The sequence below is a fragment of the Diadema antillarum genome, unplaced genomic scaffold (assembly GCF_040938485.1).
Source record: "Diadema antillarum isolate AM-2024a unplaced genomic scaffold, OU_Dant_1.0 seq00000445_RagTag, whole genome shotgun sequence".
Classification (NCBI taxonomy): domain Eukaryota; kingdom Metazoa; phylum Echinodermata; class Echinoidea; order Diadematoida; family Diadematidae; genus Diadema; species Diadema antillarum.
The window spans coordinates 1,700,007-1,715,808 of NW_027271419.1; the positions used below are offsets into that span (position 1 = coordinate 1,700,007).

Sequence of the window (15,802 nt, forward strand, 5' to 3'; positions counted from 1 at the left end):
GAAGAAAATATGTCAAACACCCATTGTTAAATGAGCATAAAGGTTATAGATAACAGATAATGCCAATCTTGCGCGGAGTTACTAACATTGTATGTAGTCTGACACCAATCAACTGTTACAGAGAAGTTAGCATCATTGGAAAATTTTACTCTGAATGAAACCATCGGGGAGAGGGTGAACCCAGTGACGTGCTAATTACAATGTTGAGCAGCGGTGACATAGTCCGACATCCTGAGGTTTACCCAAAAATAGCTGTCATGATCACAAAAACATGACTTCATGTGTTCAGCACACTTCCTGTGTGTCAGGAGTCTGAAAAGTTGCTAATTTCATGTTTATCCTGAAAAAGGACTGTGTCTTCCTGAGTCTTTACGAGACAGGTTCAGGAAATCAAATTTTCACCCATTTTCCAAATACTAGATAATTTCTCCAGACAAGAGAAGAATATTGTTTTATGGCTTTTTTAACAACAAAAAAATGAGTATGCTACATCATCAAGCCCCATGCTGATGATGTCACAATGAGGTAATTAATCAATGTGGTGAGGAACAACTGGTATTTAAGACATTGCTCTTTCTTTTTAACCCATTGAGGACGAGTCCCGAGTATACTAGGGCAAGTGTCTATGGGAAATGTGTGTTGCAGCCCTTCCTCAACAGGTTAATAAGGAAAGGGCCAAAGGTGGATGTTTTGTCTTGATAGTGGCAAATTTTGGGCAGATTTGCTGGAAATGCTCCTTTCTCATTCAGCTTACCAAATCAATGGCAGAACATGGGGCCCCATTCACAGGGTAGCACTTCTCGCCTTGACCATATTACAGAAGAAGATTTACTGCAACGGTTCCCCTACTCACATGAATACAATCAGCAACCGGTACTACAGGCCTTGCTCATATCAGGACCCTCCATGCACAATGGAAACACCATACAGTCTACATCTTTCCTCTAAATTCATCAAGGTGAAACACAATTCATGTGTTATTTTGATCAGTCTTCAACTTGAATGATGGCATTAAGCACAGTATTTGCAATGTCTTCCAGATGTTACTTATGGTATTCTCTTTCTTGCTCAGGAAAGTAAAGCCAGCAGTATATGACCAATAAAAATCATTAAACATGAGATTATCATGCTGTGTATACGTCTGAGCTCTCGAGCGAGAAGTACATGTAACCCAGTGCTTACGAGTGTCACACTTAAGAGTTGCATTGGATCCAGCACATTCCCACTTAAAACTGATTTGAGATTATCTTGTGACAAGTTGGCACACATTACATCAGGACTGCAATAACAACAAACAAGAGACCCGCGGGTCTAGCGCTCACCTGAGTATCGCAAGTTCACCTTTCACGCAATCACTAATCTAAATTATTCACAGCTCTACCAAAATTTGACCAGGCATTCTCAAGTAGAAGATGAAAATGTACAATAAGGGCCCAAATTTTTACAGATTCCTTAATTTGGGGGGATTGGAGCCCCCTGGGGCCCTCTGGGTGGGGCATGGTGCTCATTTTGATAAATTGAGATCCTGACCCCCTCGGGATGCTACCTGCCAAGTTTGATGAAAATCCGTCACGAGGTGTTCAGAAAGAGAAGATGAAAATGTACAATTCAGGCCCCCATTTGGACCTTCCCAACCACCCCCCCCCACCCCTGCCCCCAAGAGGGGCACCCCTGGATCTCCTATGAACAAACTTGAAACTACAGTCATTAATGTACTCACTCGTAGTATTATCTTAGCTCTATAACTTCTGATTCTAGAGAAGATTTTTAAAGATTCCTTCATTTTGGGGGTGTAGGCCCCCCTGGGGCCCCCTGGGTGGGGCATGGTGCCCATTTTAACAAATTGAGATCCTAACCCCTTAGGGATGCTACCTGCCAAGTTTGGTGAAAATGGGTCATGGGGTTCTCAAGAAGAAGATAAAAATGTACAATTTAGGCCCCATTAGGACCCCTCCTCACCCCCCTCCCCTGGGTCCCAGGGGGGGGGGGGGGGCACCCCTGATTCTGCCATGAACAAACTTGAAACTACAGTCATTAATGTACTCACTCATAGTATTAACTTAGCTCTATCACTTCTGGTTCTAGAGAAGAAGATTTTTACAGATTCCTTAATTTTGGGGGGTTTGGGCCCCATGGGGGCCCCCTGGGTGGGGCATGGTGCCCATTTTAAGAAATTGAGTTCCTAACCCCCTACAGATGCTACCTGCCAAGTTTGGTGAAAATGGGTCATGGGGTTCTTAAGAAGAAGATGAGAAAATGTACAATTTAGGCCCCATTAGAACCCCTCCCCACCCCCCTCCCCTGGGTCCCAAGGGGGGCACCCCTGATTCTGCCATGAACAAACTTGAAACAACAGTCATCAATGTACTAACCCATAGTATTAACTTAGCTCTATCACTTCTGGTTCTAGAGAAGAAGATTTTTACAGATTCCTTAATTTTGGGGGGTTTGGGCCCCCTGGGGGCCCCCTGGGTGGGGCATGGTGCCCATTTTAACAAATTGAGTTCCTAACCCCCTAGCGATGCTACCTGCCAAGTTTGATGAAAATCGGTCTTGGGGTTTTCAAGAAGAAGATGAAAATGTAAAAAGTTTACGCACGACGCACGACGGACGACGGACGACGGACGACGGACGACGGACGACGGACGACGGACGACGGACGACGCACGACGCACGACGCACGACGGACGCCGGACGAAGGGCGATCGCAATAGCTCACTTGAGCCTTTGGCTCAGGTGAGCTAAAAATAGCAGTAAATATTGGCGCTAAGACTGTCCAAAAGTTTGTCGAGAAAAATCCCTCTCCCCCGAAACCTCTCCATTGAGAGCCACAACTTGGGAACTCGTGGCATGGTAACACAGGTCACAACTTGGGGTGGTGCCATGTCACTGGGGAGCAGTGTGTCAAAGAGCGCCCTCTACAGTTCATTACCGCGGGATCGTCACATTACAGTCCTCGTCTGTCTCCACTCCAATGTCCTCCTGGAAGGATCAAAGTGGAGAGAGGATTTAGGCACAGTTTACGCGAGTGAGCACAAGAATTGGTAGGCATTGGAACATATAGCACACAGATTTGACTAAAACTTCCCATAAAAATCTGTCATTTTTGAAAGGATTGACAGATTTTCCTCAAACTTCACCGATATGTTCTAATACTTCTGCATTCATTGAATCCACATACATTTGCATACACTGTAAAACCAGAAATATTTGCACCACGTAACTTTCACAAATTGGAGCCGACAGCTTATTTCACAGCACAAAAGTTTCTGGAGTTGCCATTGGCATTCAATGCAACGTGTTGTAAAAACTTTTGTGTGAATTTTACTTTCATGAATCGCAAAATCCGTAAAAATTTCATGCGCACAAACATTTCTGGTTTTACAGTATACACTCAACTTAAAGTCGATCTTGACAAGACAGAAGAAAAAGTGTCAACTAATGCGATGTGTGACTTCTGCACGTACAGAGGAATACACATGTGAGGTTATGAAATAAATGCAAATTGGGACTTTTTATTTTCATTGACGTAGCCAAATATCCGACGTCTACACAGTCATCCTCTGTGGAGTTGACTGTTTATTTGGGGTGAATTCCCCTTGAAAGGAAACGACAGAAACACAGAATATCTGCTGATTTTCAATTTGAGCAATTTGGGATCAATTTTCTAATAAGCTCTGGGTCAACAAAATCATATTCTACTCACAAATAATTCCTTTTTGGTTTTTGGGTAGCCCTCCAGTATTGCATCAAGAATATCCATGGCCTGCAGAAAAAGAAAGGGAACCAGAAAAGATAAGAATTATTTAATTCGTCAGCTCTAACCTGATTTTGAGACTTCAAATTCACTCGAGCCTGGAAAACGCTATTAAATACTGGAAAGATGACACCAATTTATCTGTTACATGTAGATCATTAGCCCTACTTTGGGAAGTATTGGCTGTAGCAAATCCTGGGCCCCATTTCATATAAGATGTAAGGATAGCAACTCTTGCTGGAATGGCAACTTCCCATAGCAATCAGGAAGCTGCATTCTTGTCATTACAATGACAACTGCCATTTCAGAAAGAGTTGCTATCATCAACTTTTTATAAAATAGGGCCCTGATGTGCATTGTATAATTGAAGTAAAAGTCTTGTTCACATGAAAGGCTCACTTGCGGAATGGGGAAATTCTCACCCAGTCTCAGACGACAAATTGTTTCTCAGTGTTTATAAGAAAGCCAGAATACTTGCTTCTTTGTTTACTTTGCTTTTCAAACCAAACATAGTCAGGTAAACTGCTGTCTATTCTGTTACATGTAGAGGGCGCGCGCCTGACAGGCAGCCGTCTTACGAACTTTGTCTAATTTTTAATGCTCCAGCATTTTGAAGTAATGAACAGTTACATACAAATGATTGAACTTATGTATCCTAACTGATGATGTTTATGTTTTTTTTCTTACGCGGACTCCCGCTTTCTCTTTTTCTCCCACCCTCATTTCTGCCTCCATAATCCCTATCAGTCTGTCTGTCTTTCTTCCCTTCCTCACTTCCTCTCGAGTCCATATCCGACTGAATATAATATGATGTGTTCATAACGGAAATGCTCTTTGTAATTTTATCATTATTTTATCTATATTGTGTATGTGTTATACTTTTGTAACATCGTGCAATTCAGTCTCTGACTGCAATGTGATCGAAATAAAACCATTATTGAATTGAATTTAATTTAATTGATTACCTTCCGCCATGAGGAAAGAAAATATGGGCGAGGACTGAAATACTGCCCTCATGTGATGATGCCTCAAATCAGTGAGTGTATCCACTTCTCATGCGGGCCTACTTTTTGTGGAGTTTGAGCCAGGCAGTCAAAAATAAACATCCATCCACAGTATATGTAAGTTTTCTGTGCCTTCCTCATCTTTTTTTTTTTTTTTTTAATGTTAAAGACATCTTGCTTGGGGTGTATAAGGTTAGTGCCTGACATACAATAAGAGAAGGTTGGTAAGAAAAAAAAAGACGGTATTTTTACTCATAAGTTGTGTTTCATTTATAATCAGGAGGATTACATTGTATAACCCCACATTGAATTTTGATGAGATGTGGTGCCAAAGTTAACATCTTAGTGTGCTAAGCTTAATTTGTGGATTTGATTTTGTGGAAACATGGATTCCTCCCCCCCCCCCCCCCCCCCCCCCCCCCCCCCCCCCCCGTTTCAGTACTGACCATCCTCTTTCGCTTCCTCCATGCTTTCAGGCTGGTCTCATGACTGCTGTAGATGGCTTTCTTCTCCTGCAAACTGACGTGGTTACCGGTCGACTTGAGTTTGTCTACCCGACTTTGTTTCTTGTCACACTTGCGAGAGAAATGAAAAATGAAAAAGCAGGAATAACAGGAATAAAACCAGGCTACTTGTGTGTGCTTTATCCTACATGTTGATCGAATTTAGACAAGAATTTTGGGATGTCCAAAGTGCTGGAAAGCATTCTGTTACACTTAATAATTTCAACTTCAAAATCTCTTTAAGGCTCTTGTAGGACATTAATTTATTTCATAATTCTACTACTTACGACTGCTGCTGATACTACTACTACTATTTATACTATTACTACTGCTACTGCTTCTCTACTACTACTACTGCTATTACTCCAACTACAATTGAACATATGAAATATTTACTCTGATCCTGATATGAATGTGACATGCACGCATACAGCTCTTCATTCATTATATTACTTTACTCCACGATCGCTAATTCAACCACTCGCAAACTGTCTGGACATCCTGAGTCACAAAAAGTGAGACTTGCTAAATATATGGTGTACACACTCCTGTACGTAGTTCCCTCTTTTCTCTCTATTTTTTATGCAAAAAATCTCACAAATCATGGATCTGATTGACAGTGCCTTGTGTTCCATATACACAAGTAACAGAAGGAAGGAAAATTTAGTATCATCATGGATAACTTTAACCCTAAAAAGGCCGGGGGGGGGGGGGAATAACTTTTTTCGCGACTACTCCGCCGTGCGAAATTTTTTGACCGCACCGTTCGCTGACTTTTTGCTTTCAAGTCTAGCGCATCTTTTGACGCCATTTTCGCGAAAATCGCGCATACCGTTACGACGCTGCATAACGTTTTATATATGCCTGTCAGACCGAAAATGGCTCAAAAACGTGATTTTGTGTATAAAGTCTATGCAAATGGAGTTTTCTCTTCTTATTCATAAAGATATGATTATTTTCACTTTTTTAAGCTGAAACTAATTAATTTTAGCATAATTATGCTCGAAATAGGTTCTGTCATAAATTTTGCGGAAAAAAAATGATAAAACAAAAGGTCGAAAAAACAAAGAAATACATAAGAAATTCATAAAACAAGAATAGAAATTGATTTTGATACCAAATTTTTTTCTCAAGTACATTGTTTAGAATAGGAATGCTACAAAGAATGTTTTTACCAAAAATTAGGATTCTAAGAGCTTTAATTTCTGATTTAGAGCAAAATGTATGATTTTATGCATATATTTGCATAATTAATTATTATGACGAAAATTTCCATTTCTTTATGTATAACTTGGTAGATTACGCCACAGGTAATGCATGTGCCAAATTTCATGGCGATTGCGCGATCGACGGCCGAGATCTCAGGGGGGGGGGGGGTTTGAATCAACCCCTCCCCGGCCACAGAACACCCAAAAAAGCCCGGCCTGGTTAGGGTTAAAACGGTGCCACTGGCAACTTCCAGTTTGTGGAAATCAACTCCAAACCGTGATCTCATGCGAATCTTTTCCCTTTTGATGCCGAAACTTCCTCGAAGGGGCTACACTCATTGCTGCATGATCGCTGGGGTCTTTACTAGAGAGGAAAACTGACGCATGGTGACCTTCTGTCTTTTCTTGGGTCCTTTTTTTTTTTTTTGAGCAATAACGCGATTCCCAATCCACCCCCCTTGAAAACAGGAAGCTTTTCTCCCCAATGTCTGTGCTCTTCTTTGTGCTCTGACTCCGTTATCACACTATCTCCTCTCTTTAGAGAGAGGAAATTAATACATGCTGTTACTTCATGGACTGCTCTCTTTTTTAGATTTAATTTTTCCTTCCCCTTTGCCATCCCTCCCCCTCCCCCCCCCCCCCCCACCCACCCCAAATCAAAAAGGAATTAGTGCTGTGGGGCTTCTCTACTGTTAATCTTTGATCCTTCCAACAGAACAAGATAATTCTGCTGGTAGCTTTGCCTTCCATCTTGAAGTCAGTCATAAGTCCAATCACACTCACACAGAAATAAAATTAATTGCTTCACATCATCTTGTGAGACACTAAACACAGAATAGTAAAATTGATAACAAGATATTATACGAATAATTTATGAGTTGTGAGTGCATAGGGCACAAATATCGCACGAGGCGCGAGATAAGCCACTGGTCTATTCAACAAGGCGCGTAGCGCCGTGTTGAATAGACCAGTGGCGAATCTCGCGCCGAGTGCGGTATTACGTGCCCCAATGCACGAACAAAATCATAAATTATTAGTTTTATACAACACCTTGTCCACAATCACAGTACTAAATTAGTGACCGCTAACTCAGGAAGGCCCAAAAATAAATGTAATAATTAGGCCGAGAATTGTAAACCACCCTGTGTACTGCTTTCAAACACTCGTCATGATTCGACCACACAGTCACAGGAATCACAAACTCCGCAGGGTCTATACCCATTCTACGCTAACGTTAGATCGAGTTAGGCCTGACTGTTAAGCCTACCTGAGATGTCGGTAGATCTAGTAGTAGGTCTAGACTTTCTCTATTTCCGAAAATGATTTTGTATAAAAACACAGAAAAATAATCAAATTACGGTTTCTCAACTTGAAATGAAGTCTTGATTTTGGGATCACTGTGGTCCACGTAGCAGATCAGATTCAAAACTAACTAGAAATGTCGCTATGGCGACTGGTATGCCCCCGCCATAATGCATGATTCTCCTAATAGGTCTAGATAGTACATGTGGACAATGTGTGATTACATTTTCACAAAACTGGCAAAATACTGAAATGACAAGTTTGTCACAAATGTGTTGAATGTTCTCCTTCCTTGACCTTGGTTTAATTGGATGAATAGGAGAGCATGTATTTGGGGATTTAAGGACTTTAACTTGACTTTGACCCATTCATACATTTATGCATTGAGTAATTTTCATGGTACCGGTATGGAGAAAAAGTGCAATTTCTGTACTGAATAGTAAATTGTTACCATGTTCTTCTGGCCTTTGACCCTAAAATTCATAAGATAATCACTTTCAGGTAGAACATGCATAAATATGCAGTAAGTTTCACGATAAATTGAGCCACTTCCGAGATATGGAGGAAAAAGTTAGTTCAGCACTTTCACTTGATCTTTGACCTTTTGACCTTTGAGGCAAAAAAAAAAGAAAAAAAAACTCTCCAGAGAATTTCTATTAGGTTACACATGCATACACCAAGTGTAAAAAAAAAAAAAAAAAAAATCCTGCTGGCATTGCATGAACATGAGGGAAATAGTAAAATTTTGAAGTGTTGCACTTGACCTTTGACCCCTGACCTTTGACCCCATGAACCCTACATTCTCTAGATAATCACTGCCAGTCAGTACATGTATATACTATGTTCCATGAAGATACCTTGAACAATTTTCCAATTTACAGAGAAAAAAAAGAAGTTTTAATACTTTTACTCAACCTTTTGACCTTTGACCTTTGACCTCATGACCCAAACTTTCACCAGAGAATCTAAATTGGATAATACATGTATGCACTAAGTTTCAAGAAAATATCTTCAGGCATTGCATAGATATGGTGGAAATAGTGAAATTTTATGTATTTGACCTTGACCTGTTGACCTTTGACCTTGAGCACGTGCACCCAAAAGTTGATAGGCACAACTTCACCCCCTAATACACATACATGCCAAGTTTCATTAGGATACCTCAACAGCTTTTGATAGTTACCTTGTCCACAAAATTCATTATGGACGGACGGAAGGACGGACGGACGGACAACCCGAAAACATAATGCCTCCGGCACCACTTCGTGGCGGAGGCATAAAAACACAGCAGTAGGTAACTAGGTAGGCCACAATACATGCAACTAGCTAGGTAAAGTAGCTGCGCGTACACGTTAACGTTGCAGTACTCCGCCGCGACTGGTCTGTTGACCGGCAGCGCATCGCAGCGCAGCCGGCCAGCACGTACAATGTAGTTTGCTGGCGCTTTGCTGCTGTGAGCCACAGAACTCTGTGAGCGGCCATGCATTAGTAGCCCCCCACGAAGCCGTGCTATAGTACCTTCGAGCCATGCAATAGGCCCATGCCAGGGGCCTATTGTATGGCTGTCACTCTCAATGAGTTTGGTAGGTATTTTCTATTGAATGTCATGTGACATGTTCTTGGCCAATCACAATTCGACATCATTCTGAGGTGTTGTATAAACAGCAATAAAGCACAAAAATGGGGTCTCCAGGAATTGATGAATGAAACATTCACTTTTATTTTGCTCTATTAACCATCCTCTTTTACTGCTTGCTACCAGGTCTTCACACTTCCTGATCATATAATGAATATAATTCACAGCAACCAATGTGGAAATCTACAAAAACTATGAGAAGCTTGGCTGCACGTTGTGTGTTGTGTTTTGGTGTGCTCCTAAGGAGTTCTGCTCATGAGATCATGGATACGTTCATATTCTCTTGAAAAGGTAGATTTAAATTGTGCCCAAAATATGTCACAGATGACATCTGTGACACCTGCCTCTACACCTGTCTCATCGTGAAAAAGATGAACAGAAGCCTCCTCCTCCAGCTATCTTTGAGAAAGATGAGAAGTCAAGTATTTTGCTGGGGGGGGGGGAGGGGGCAGGGCAGATGGGGAGGGGGCAGGGCAGATGGGGAGGGGGCAGGGCAGATGGGGAGGGGGGAGGGAGGGCACTTCTTTCAGAAGTCTCAGCATTCAATTGTTCTCCGCACATCAGAGATGGAAAAAAAAATGCAGCCCGCCTCATCCTCATTCCCTCCCCTCCCACTTCCCTTCCTCCTCCTCCTCGTCCTTCATAAACCTTAACCAGTGAATCATTTGTCATTCACATTTTCCTCCTGAGAATCAGAAAACATCCCCTTCTTCCTCCATTCATCTCTTAGTACAACCTTAATTCACACTCTACAATCCTCACCAGAGGAAGGAAAGAATGACACTTCAAAAGACCCTTGATGCTCCTATATGACATGAGATTTGTCAGACACAGCAAAAGACCTCTTCCCCATGCCAGGAGACTATGAAAAGACGACCTCCGTTGCCTAGCAACAAAAGGCATCTTCCTGTCATATACCCAGATATTCAAAGATGCCAAGAGGAAAGATGAATTAATCCATCACTTTCTTTTCCCTGAAGGGGGAGAATAGTCTTTAGGCAGAAATATATTTAGCTTTCAATTCCACTAAGGAATCAAAGATTTCATTTGAGCATAGCTTTAAAAGTATCTCCAGGGCCAGAGAGAGAGAGAAAAAGAGGTTTTAAGACCTGTTGATCATTGGTTTGATGGGAATGGTGAAGAAAACCAGAAGGACAGGTGAAATGATGTGGCCTAGCATGCAGGATGAGAAGATCATGCCCTGCTGTAATCATAAACACATCAAGTCCTGGAGGAATTTCACAGCAATATCCTCTTTTTCTCATCCTTAAATTCCCACCTCTGAATTTCACTGCATCTCCTATATTGGAGAAAGATTAACTGGAACTGATTAAATTCATTCAATTTGCATAAAATCAGAAAGAAAATGAGGAAACTTTGCCAATTAGAGAAAGGAACACAAAGTTTTGTCTTCTGAAATGTTGCCAATTTTGGAATGAGCTTTAAATTAAGCAACTAAGCGGTCTATAAATTCTGTGACTGACGACAATAGTTGAAATGATGGTATTGAGGATGAAGACAACGTTCAGGATGGCAGCAAATGAAAATGATGGTGGTGATGATATGATGATGATGATGATGATGATGATAATGACACTGACATGGGTAATGTTGATGACAAAACTGATGAAGATGATGATGACGACTGATAATGATACTGGTCACAAATATACCACAGCTATGGGATTATCTGGTGTCTGACCAATGGACTGAACCAGGACACTATGGACAGACACTTTCTATAAATCTCCCCCCTGGCCTAAATCTGGTCCAGTCCACTTTAATAGATCAAACAGGAAGGGAGGGCTCATTTCACAGTTGTTGACCTCACGCCCAATACCTCCAATTATTTCAGAAAGCCTAGTCACTGGGGAAAGCCCAGGTGAGCTGGGGTCACACTACAACAAAAATCCCCTTCCAACTGAGTCACCCTGCAATAGGTTTGGGTGGGGCAAGGGAGGGGGGTTAGGGGAAGAAGGGGGCAACCCTTTGAGTGAATTTATGTGTCTGCAAAAACCTTCACATTGAAACACAGCTGCAACAACGAAACATTTTTCATAGCTCCATGATTGATATTTCACACATAGGCTACACTTTAAAATCATACGAAGGACATAAGAGGAAAACTAGAAATGTCGCTATGACGACTGATGCCTCCGCCATATTGCATGATTCTCCCAATAGGTGTATGGTACAATGTCTTCACAATGTGTGATGATAGTTTCACATTACTGGCAAAATATTGAAATGACAGGTTTGTCAGAAATATCTCGAATGTTCACTTTCCTTGAACTAGGTTTGCTATAATTGTCTAAGAGTGCAGGTACATGTATTTGGAAAATTGAGGATTTTTACTTGACTTCTGACCGACCCTTTTATAAGTTTATGCACTGAGTAATTTTCAAGGTATGAAGAAAGAGTGTAATTACAGTATAAAATAGATTTTTTTTTTGCATTTTAACCTGGCCTTTGACCCTTAACCTTTGACCTTTGACCTTCTGGCTGGAAATTTCTCAGAGAATCTCCATTAGGTAATACATGTATATATCAAGTTTAAAAAATAATAATGCAAGCATTGCATATACTAGTATATGAGGGAAATAGTAAAATTTTGAGGAGTTGACCTTGACCTTTGACCCCCTGACTATTGACCCATGACCCCCTACATTCCCTACATAATCCCTGCCAGTCAGTAAATGCGTATGTACTAAGTTCCATGAAGATACATTGAACCATTTGCGAGAAAAGTGAAATTGTAACATTTGCACCTAACCTTTGACCTTGTGACATGAAACTCTCTCTGGAGAATCTTTAGGCAGTAGTACATGTCTACACTAAGTTTCAAGAAAATACCTTCGGGCATTGCATGGATATGGGGGAAGTGTAGCAGAGACCCCAACCCCAAGCACCTTCTGATCTGGAGATTCTCCCGTCCGAAACCCCTAGCAAACGGGAGACTCCAAGTTGATGTGTGCGAAGCGCTAAGTTCCTAGGGTTCTAGATGCTCTCTGGTGCTATCTAAGGCATATTTTTTCAACATACGATAGCAATAAGTAAGAAATTCTTTCCACCAGGAGACACAGAGCCAGGGTGGGAGAAATCAAATCTCAAGCGGGAGAACAGGAGATTTTGCAAAAATGGGTTTTCGGCGGGAGATCTCCTGTCGAAAACGGGAGAGTTGGAGTCTCTGGTGTAGCAACATTTTTAGCATTTGACCTTGACCTTTTGACCTTTGACCTCTTGCCAATGTCACTAATTTCTACTCAACTAATTGCCCCATTATACATAATCCTTGGACCAAGTTTGGTGAAAGCTGCTTCATCCAGTTTTGAGTTATCACATAAACAGATACATTTTAGGATTTGACCTTGATCATTGACCTTTGACCTCTGTCCAATTTCACTCAAAAACTAATCAAGTAATTGTCCCATCATATATCATCCTCGGACAAAGTTTGGTGAAATTTGCTTGATCAAGTCTTGAGTTATCGTGTAAACGGATAAAATTTCATGATTTGACCTTGACCTTTGACCTTTGGCCAATTTCACCCAGAATCTAATCAAGTAATTGCCCTATCATACTTTATACTTGGACCAAGTTTAGTAAAATTCCAGTCACTATTACTCAAGTTATCGCGTAAACGAATGCGGTCGGACGTACGGACGGACGGACGAACAACCCGAAAACATAATGCCTCCGGCACCACTTCGTGGCGGAGGCATAAAAAAGGGGATGAGGGTGGGGCTACTGCACTTTGAGAGCAAGAAAGAATGGGGTTATGGTTGCATTATATCATCAGCTGAGAACAAGAAGGGCACTATCACATTCTAAGATTTAGGCACTATCACATTCTAAGATTTGAGCATAGATAAAGCTGAAACAATCAATTTTCATGAAATCAAAAATTTACTGAATCGAAAGTGGGTAGATTTGTAAGCATTGTTCCAAATGTAGGGTAAAATAGCACCCTTTTGGTTATAATTTCTAACATTTTACTGAAAATGAAAGTGATTTAGAATTGACACCATAATGTAAAGATCATCAAGAATTACAACATGATACTAATAATTCAATACAACCCAATACTGCGATAAACTTAAGCCCATCTGGTTCTCAGCCGATGATATGATATATCAGTAAAGAAGCTCAGGATTATAGCTGTGACACTTCTCAAAACAGATCAAGTGCATCTGTATTGAAAATGTACAGTAAGTGAAAGAAATTATTTGTGATTGCACACAACACACTAGTCAAATAGAACAAGCATGTCAATGATAATATGGACATATGAAACACTGTACAACAGTGGCATGGATTCACTGTCCACTGATTGATTTCTCTGGACAGTGAAGACGGTGACATGCCATTTGCTCCTACAGCAATTGCTCCGATCTCATTTTCTCCACGTACTTAGGGTTAGGGTTGTGATAGAGCTTTAGATTTAGATTGATGTGAGGATTAGGATTAAAATTTGAATTTTGTGTGTGGGTGGAAGTTATGTTTGGCTTTAGCATGCAAATATTTCATTTGAACAATTGTTGCTGGAGCAACAATGCATGGAACTGGTGAAGACACATGAAACTGGTGAAGACACATTTTACATCTGCCTACATAACAGATAGATAAATCAATGAAGAAGTGAAAAGATCACTTGTTGAATGATGGGGATGGATTCATGATTGGATGGATGGATGGATGGATGGATGGACTGATAGAAGAGCAAATAAAGAGAGAATGAAAATAAATATGGAGCAGATGAGAATGTAACAGTTCACACAAAGCATTAGAGAGGATGTACATTTTGAGGAAGGTGCAATTAGGGGGAACAACCGAGGAATATATGCTTGTATTGGTCTTGTGAAAGAGGAACTGGAATGTAGAAAAAAGTGTTGCCAGTAATTGAACAGATGTTATCACAGGTGTCGTAGCCGGTGTCCACACACCATCAGGTGACAATTTTCACCCCTCATCTCTAGAGAGCGGGAGGGGGAGGGGGGAACATTATCGATCTCCTCCATCACACTACTCCCTTGAAACAAATGCCTCCTCTCCGTCGGCTACTTGTTACTCGCATATCGCCAACAAAGGATGCTATTAGTGAGAGTCCCCGGCAACAAATGCGCAAGCCTCCGCTAACCCCCCTCCCATATCAAATCATTTCCTGCCTAAACAGAAACAAGGGTTCCGACGGCGAAACTGTCTTAGCACGCCACCTTAATAAGCCCGCCTGATTTATGACTCACATTAGCGCTACTAGCATCGGGACGTTTTAAGAAAGGTCACTGCGGTTTACTAAATATTCTGTCACGAAACCTTGAAAGAAATTGGATTAGGCTCGTGCATCAATTTGTTATTTTTTCTACTTTAGCATAATGTTTAATGTATTTAGATGCGAAGGAGTATATCTACATATTTTGGCTTTGTTCCTAAGGCCATAGGAAAATTGCACTATCACTTAACAAATCAACTGTCAGACAATGAATTGTGCCCCCTTCATACATTTAAAGTGTCAATTTCCCGTACCGCGATGCTTCGTTAGAGCCAGCGATGAATGAGGAGAAGATAAGGAGGAAAACTAGAACAAGGCAAGGAACCAGTATGGGCTCACAATGGATAAGACCACAGTCACTCAATCTTGAGGCCCCCGGGTCAAGTGCGCTGGTGGCAGCAATTGCTCCCCTGGTCAAGGCACTGTATCCCCAGCACCTAGTCCTTCACTTTAGGGGATTTGCAAGTTTAGCAGCTGTTAGTACTGTGGTTAACTTCTTAAAGGCACTTATAAATGCTTCCCCAATGGCAATAGAATGTAATTCCATATTCAAAGTCAACCAAACTCAGCAATCGAAGGAAAAGACCCCCCACCACAAAAAAAGAAAAAGAAGAAGAAAGAAGTGATTTTCAAAAGTGATGTTATGGTTTGTTTAATGGAGGCATCTTAAAGATGAAATCAAGACCAACTGACTGTTGAGTTGTTCTCCTGATTTCAATCATTTCAGAGATGTTTGTGTCTTACCTGTTCTGTGAGTTCTTGGATCCGATCTCTCACTTGCCCTGTGGTCAGGGCACTGTTCAATGTGCCAATCTCTGCAGAAAAAAACCCAGAATATTGACAAAAGTATAAACTTCTATACTTTAAAGTATGACATACAGAACTAGAATTATCAATAAATACAATACATTGATGAATACCCTGCCATACCCATTTCTGGGAGGGAAACATGACGAGAGGTAACAAAATATGCACACATGCCAATTCTGCAGAAAAATCTGCAAAGTCTAAAACAGTGGTACGGTACAAATAAGAAGAAACAATTCATGTGCTTTTATTTTCACACAAGTTTCATGTGGTGCAAAAATGTTCACACCGTGAAAATTTTAATTTTTACAGTAGT

At 41.0% G+C, this 15,802-nt stretch overlaps 1 protein-coding gene across 1 annotated transcript in view; it reads right to left on the reverse strand.

The window, feature by feature from the left end:
- Window positions 1-2,928: 2,928 nt before the first annotated feature.
- The window catches only part of LOC139732742 (homologous-pairing protein 2 homolog), a 53,133-nt gene continuing 40,259 nt past the window's right edge, over window positions 2,929-15,802 (reverse strand). The window contains exons 5-8 of the mRNA XM_071643593.1: window positions 15,424-15,494; window positions 5,208-5,336; window positions 3,707-3,766; window positions 2,929-2,982 (exon numbers count right to left, since the gene is read on the reverse strand). Coding sequence (XP_071499694.1) covers window positions 2,929-2,982; window positions 3,707-3,766; window positions 5,208-5,336; window positions 15,424-15,494 — 314 coding nt within the window. The remainder of the gene's footprint in view (window positions 2,983-3,706; window positions 3,767-5,207; window positions 5,337-15,423; window positions 15,495-15,802) is intronic.